The 7,138-nt window shown below is 31.8% G+C and overlaps 1 protein-coding gene across 1 annotated transcript; it reads left to right on the forward strand.

Moving 5' to 3' along the window:
• Positions 1-537: 537 nt before the first annotated feature.
• On the forward strand, positions 538-1,779 carry LOC128155665 (protein CLEC16A homolog). The gene is made up of 2 exons (XM_052817481.1): positions 538-719; positions 1,541-1,779. Exons 1-2 carry the CDS (start codon positions 572-574, stop codon positions 1,777-1,779), a joined length of 387 nt encoding a protein of 128 aa, XP_052673441.1. The 5' UTR covers positions 538-571.
• Positions 1,780-7,138: the final 5,359 nt, after the last annotated feature.

The raw sequence follows: 7,138 nt of genomic DNA on the forward strand, positions 1-7,138 counted from the left end.
AATTCGCCAGAACATGTATTCATCTTCTGCTTAAGAAAAATTATTTTGATTGGAGACCGTTCCGACGAATAAACGTTATACCCGTCTCAGCCCATTAGTCTATAAACGTCCCTACATCTGATATGAATCAGTTGGAATAATTCGGAGGTGAGTTTATACATTAGTTTGTCATACTTTAAGAGTTTAGACTTAATCTGTCCAAAAAATACAGCACAGCTATTCTATGCATCTAACAGAACAGGATTTTTTGCTCAATACAGAGTGAAATATACTCTAACTTTATTTTTTATTTATCTTAGAGAATATATCACAGGACGGACATAATATAAATCATTTAAATGAAGGATGTAGTTGCATAATGTATTGCTACATGCAGAAAAGGATACTGATTGTAATAAAAAAATCCAAAAAAAAAACAAAGCCATATATTATTAATTGAATTTAACATGAATCTTTAACCGAAAACATTCGAAAAAGCTGTGTTGCATTTTTAAAGCAAATACATTTTCAAATCCCAAATTTTATTAACAGGTCGCTTTCAGGATTTTGATATTTTAAAAAACTAAACATAATGACATCTTCCAACGTCGCTCTATTCGTGGTCGCCGTTCTCGTGTTCGGGACAGTCGTCAACTCTCAGTCAGTGTACCAGCAGACCTACGGACAGGGTGTCTACTCCCAATACCCAAGGAGTCCCGTCTCTATTTGGATTATACCAAGTAAGAATTGCAATTCTAATATACTATTTCAAGTCTGCACTTTTCATTTTCGTTATCTAAAATCATCTAAATTAAGTTGTTTGAGTGTCTCAAATATTTTATGATGACAGTTGTATCTAAAATTACCCACTGATTACGGTAAAAACCCACATTGCAAGGGTAACAATTGTATTCTCATCAGTTTATGGATTCCTTAACTGCATATTAAAAATACCAAATATACCAAAACCGGACTAATAAATATGTAAATTGTCTCATATATACAGATATATATATATATATATATATATATATATATATATATATATATATATATATATATATATATGAGAAAGATTTTATGAAAAATTTATTACCTTCTGATAATATAGCATTATATAAATAGTGCCTATTTGGGAGAGTAACTGTTGAAATTAACACCCCGAGAGAACCATTTTCAACCGACGCAAAGCGGAGGTTGGCAATGTTTTTCAAAGGGTGTCAAGTTCAACAGTTACATTGTACCCTCCCAAACAGGCACTATTTATTTTATTATACTGAATGTCTTAATTTTAAAGAAAATTTTACTGCTTTTATATAGATATGAAGTGAATTCTACGGCGAACAGTACGCGCATAATTTACGCATGTAACAATTCGTTGTGTTACCCGTTGCCAAGCTTGTTGCTAACGCTAAGGGTATTAGAACGGACTACCAACTGCGTCAAAACCAATCAGATTTCTGTATTTAAGATGAAAGTATAATAATATTAATGAGTAAACTTAGGTTAACCATAAAATTATTTGTTACACAACTTTTTAATACCCAACGTTCCAATTTAGTTGTCCTAATCGTTCTGGTCGTGATACTGATTCCATCATTGGTCGGAAGTTCCTGGATTATGGTTGACAAAATGAAAACACGTCCACCTACACCGAGCACCACGATACCGACCACCTCGACTACGACTATGACTACACCGACCACCTCGATACCGACTACTTCGACCACAACTATGACTACACCTACCACAACTGAAGGAAAAGGAGGATATGATATAAAGAAGAGTACCGATGAATAAAAAATGATAACGTTTTGTGTTGAAATGTGTTGACTTTTGAAATTATGATTTTCAATTATTTCCTCTGAATAGTACGTACAAATCATGAATGTAGAAACTATTTCAACAATATTGGTTGTTATCACATATAAACTGTCGCTTATAACGCAACTCTGCTAATAAAAAAATGATAAAAAGTAAGTAAATAAAAAAAATTACATGCTTACGGAAAAGAAAATGTTTTATTTGTATGATTTAACTATCTGAATATACATATTCATACACATAAATAAGTCAAGGTATATAGTGTGTGTGGCGTGTATCTGGTTGGAATTAATTAGCATTAATTAGGGATGTCAATGAGTACTCTCGCTCAATCATGACGATCATGGACTAAAACTCGTAAAATGGTTGCGGAGAGGACACCAATGAACCCCCTTCTTTCGGATTTTTAAATATTCAAAATAAGTCTGTAGCTACACAATTCAACAGCTGTTTTAATTGATTAAACATTCATTGTTCTGTTCATGTATGCATAATTTGCATACAAAACAACATGTAGAATCTCAAATTCAGTGCTTTTATATCTTTTGGCAAAAATTTTGGTCAGTTTCGGGCAGACACAAGCCATTTCAAGAAATGTTTACATTCTTATCCTCAGATGTAAAAGAAGGTCGCACATCCCCCATAATAATATGAAATCCAGTTTTAATACACCGTGAGCGTTATCTAACGTTTTAAAAAAAACTTGGTCTTCTTCAAGGGGAGGTCTCGACCCCCCATTCTTTTCTCATTTTATATCAATGATCTAGAAATGGAGTTCATTAAGAATGGTAATGTCCCTTTGCAGGTACAAGATTTAAATCTTTTTACGTTAATGTATGCTGATGACATCGTGTGTTTTGCCGAATCTGTAAATTTCAATTAATGTTAAATACGTTAACTGATTAGGCTTCAAAATGGGACTTGGCCATTAATTCAGATAAAACTAAAATTGTCGTATTAAAAAATGGAGGTAAAATCCATGAAAACGAAAAATGACATATACATGGACATACTAAACTAATAGAAGTTGTAGATAAATTTATGTATCTTGGTGTTTTGTTGAACTATAATGGAAATTTTAATGTAACACAAAAACATTTAGCCTGTCCAGGCAAAAAAGCAAGGTTCTGTTTAAGATCAAATGTTAGTCAGTTTAATTTAAATGTTAAAACTATGCTCTCTCTCTTTGACATACGTAAGTAGCATTTTGAATTACGGGTGTGAAGTTTGGGGGAACAACAGTGCGTGTGACATTGAGAAAATACATTAAGATTCATAAAAAATGTTTTGTGGGTTAGAAAAAATACAAATACGTCTATAGTGTATTTTGAAACCTGCAGGTTGCCGTGGAAGACTGTACACTATTTTCGGATTTTTCAGTTTTGGTTTAAATTATTACATAGTTGAAATTCTACCATAAGGTCACGCTCTGTAAAAAATTCAGAAAAGTTTAAAGCTAACAAAAATTGAAAAATGTATCAAACTGGGTGTCAAATATAAAGGACAAATTGTTTGGAATCGGTTTAGGCTACATCTTGGCTGACCAAGATAATAAAAGCTATTTTGAACTTGAAAAGCAAAGAATTATTGACGCTTTTGTGCAACATGTTATTGCAGATATAAAAAGTTCATCTAGATGTATGTTTTAAAGAAACATTATTGACCATTTTTCATTACAATTTTATTTTGTGAAACCCATTTCTTGTATTAATATTTAAATAAAGATAACTCAGTAAAATCAGAATGTTATCACGTAATGTATCCATAGAAAGTGGACGCCATAAAAATATTTCGCGTAATACCAGAATTCGTGATTTTTTTCATCCAACACTGAAGATGAATATCACTTTGTCTTTATATGTCCACGCTATTAGCAATTACGAGTCAAAGATATCAAAAAATACTATAGGGAAAAACAATGAATGTATTAATCTATACAGCTATTATGTGTAAACAATATGTAAATCTGAAAGTTAATATCTTGACCACCCAGCTCCCTATAAATGTAGTATCTATCATCAAAGTTTCAACAAATCGAGTATTGCACATTTTGAAAAACACATCTAGACTCTTTTCATAATACGTTAGAATTACGTCTTTAGATATTGAAAACTAATGGTATTTTTGTTTAAGCTGAATATCTGAAGCCTGTTGTAGAACACCTCAGCCAAGATTGGGATTTTAATGCGTTAAAAATAATTTAGTAATGCAAACCTGAAATTCGTAATGACAACAGAAATATGAAGTGATTAGGACTCATTATTAGAAGATGAACATTCTGTTTGTCTTTTTAGTTCAGTAACACCGGTATGACTTTTTATTAATTAGAAGTAATTGCTGGGAAAGACCACCGGGTACATTAAAGGTCTGTACGATCTTTGAATCACCTGTTTTACAAGTAGTACCGTTACCTCTAGGCTACACATAAAAAACACCCAATATCACGATGCAAATCTATATTTAGAGAGGGAGTGCATAAGAAATCATTGACGGATCAAATTACGTTCTTTACATCTACATTGACAAGTTGTATTGCATTTTCATTTGTCAAAACAAATCTTCTGTCAAATGAAGATTCTGATTAGATAGATTACTTAGCATATGAATAATGACCCATTATGACCCGATGAAGCTCGAATCATATTTGTTGTATCGCAAGAACACACTACAAGAACATTTACAGTGTTCTCAACTGGCACAGATCGTTGGTTAGTTTTATTATGATAAAAATTAATCTGAATTTGTAACTCGAAAGAGATTATATTTATGTTTTAGGCCACACATCTCAACAGAGAGAAAGAGAGAGAGAGAGAGAGAGAGAGAGAGAGAGAGAGAGAGAGATTAGTATTAAGCATGTGTGTAAGGTTTTTGAAAGTTGAATATGTTATATTTGATTTCTGATAAATTTGCAAGTTAACTTATTTTTAAGGGCAAAAGACAGTTCAGAAAACAGATTGATAAGATGACCATTTTAATTTATGCTATATTCGTTGTCGCCCTCCTGTTCGGGACAGCCGTCAACTCTCAGTCGGTGTACCAGCAGACATACGGACAGGGTGTCTACTCCCAGAACCCAAGGGGTCCCGTGCTAGCTGTGCCTCCGAACCAGTCGAACATCCTTCTATTAATTATACAAGGTCCATCAGTTTAAAATTTTTAAATGCTTAATCGTCTTTACTTTTTGCATATATACAGTGAACTTAAATTCTTTGTGCATCTCTTGAATATGAAAGTAACAGTCAACTGGGTAACTGAAAAACCTAACACATCTAATTCTGTAGGGAAAAGCTTTAATTAATTTTTCATTGCCTGTTAGCTATCTAATATAATATACCTATTTAAAGCCGGTATCCAGGCTTCTAATCTCACCCTAGTTATCCGGCGTGACGTTTCATATAAAAATTGTCGATCTTTTCAAAATCAAGTTTCTTTGCATTTGGTCCTGATGGATTCTTAAAACTGTCAGGTAAGCACTTTTGTGGATATTCATTGTAAATGACACTCACAGACAAGTTCACCTCGTTTAGTTTAACTTCAAATAGTACAGAAGTAAATCCCGCCATTTTGTTTTTGGCGCTTTCCTCAGTTTTGTTAATGTTCAAAGATTTTATACCCTAAACCATATTGACACCTCAGTATACAGTATGTAAATACGCAAGGTAAAAAAATCCCAGTATTTTAAACTGCCTTTACCAATCTAAGCTCGTGCTTTTCACAGAAAGGGGCAAACAACGCTGTCTAGTTTTTCATCACTATGCATTCTTCCATAACCGGAAGTCAAGAGCTTCATGAAAACACACCCTATATCAACATACATGTAATAAACAGAAAGTCTGTACTTCTAAAAGGTAATACATATATTTCCTATGAGAACTTAAAATCTTCATTTTTATATAACATTTTTGTCGAAAATAAATTTTCAGGGCCTTTAGTAGACTATTTTTGTGTAAAACGTTCGCATTTCAAACCCTCGCAAAATCTGAAAGACAATTTTGACAAACTTAACTACCTGCAGTTATTGTGGAATTTGCATTTATTAAAGGGGTATGGTCACGATTTTGGTCAAATGTTATTTTCTGTTTTTATTATTTATAATGCTTTGGACTGTATTTCTAATGATAAATTGAAATTCCTAGAGTTATCAGGAAGATAGCGGGCTCACAGTTCTTTGTCATGTAAACAAGGCTCGTGTCTTCAAAAAAAAAAATATATATATATATATATATATAGATATATAGATATATAGATAGATAGATATATATATATATATATATATATATATATATATATATATATATATATATATATATATATATATATATATATATATATATATATATATATATATATATATATATATATATATATATATATATATAATGGAGACAAAGACTACTTTTGTATACAGGATCCCCCCTCCCTGAAGTATTATTACTTGATTTCATTCCTAATACAGACATTTGAAAATATAAACAGTGAGCTTCTAGGGGACTATATTCGAATGGACCTCCATTCAGAGCGAAAATCGGGTGCCTAACAATATTACCGTAAAATTAATTTTCTTCGATTTTATGATTTTTATTTGATGGCGTTAGTCAACGAACTTTGATAATTCTTGGTAAGCGTATATACTGCAATCAGTCACCTAGTTGTATAGCGCTGATGTACTGACTGTTGAGAAAGCAAACATTAGACTATCCCCAAGGTATTTTCGGTTATAAAGAAAGTGCATAGATGATAGATGATTACAAATTAATTCGCCAGTTTTCATTTCTGCTAAAGAAAGGCAACGGAAAAATTATTTTGATTGGAGACCGTTCCGACGAATAAACGTTATACCCCTCTCAGCTCATTAGTCTATAAACGTCCCTAAATCTAATGATGAATCACTTGGAATAATACGGAGGTGAGTTTATATATTAGTGTGTCACACTTTAAGAGTTTAGACTTAATCTGTCTTAAAATACAGCACAGCTATTCCGTGCATCTGTTAGAACATGAGTTTTCGCTCAATACAGAATGAAATATACTCTAACTTCATATTTTTTTTTTATCTTAGAGAATATATCACAGGACGGACATAATAAAAATCATTTAAATGAAGTATGTCGCTGCATAATGTTTTTCTACATGCAGAAGAGAATACTGAATATTATTTTTAAAAAAAACTTTTGATAGCCATATATTATATATTGAATTTGACTTGAATCTATAACCGAAAAAATTCGAAAAATTAACAGCTGTTTTGCATTTTGAAAGCAAATACATTTTCAAATCCCAAATTTTATTTCACAGGTCGTTTTCAGGATTTTGATATTTTAAAAAACTAAACATA

Source organism: Crassostrea angulata, chromosome 7 (genome assembly GCF_025612915.1).
Source record: "Crassostrea angulata isolate pt1a10 chromosome 7, ASM2561291v2, whole genome shotgun sequence".
Lineage (NCBI taxonomy): Eukaryota > Metazoa > Mollusca > Bivalvia > Ostreida > Ostreidae > Magallana > Magallana angulata.

Coding starts and splice junctions, on each gene's coding strand:
- LOC128155665 (XM_052817481.1), top strand. CDS start 572: ATGACATCTTCCAACGTCGCTCTATTCGTGGTCGCCGTTCTCGTGTTC. Junction 720..1,540: donor CTCTATTTGGATTATACCAA/GTAAGAATTGCA, acceptor GTTCCAATTTAG/TTGTCCTAATCGTTCTGGTC.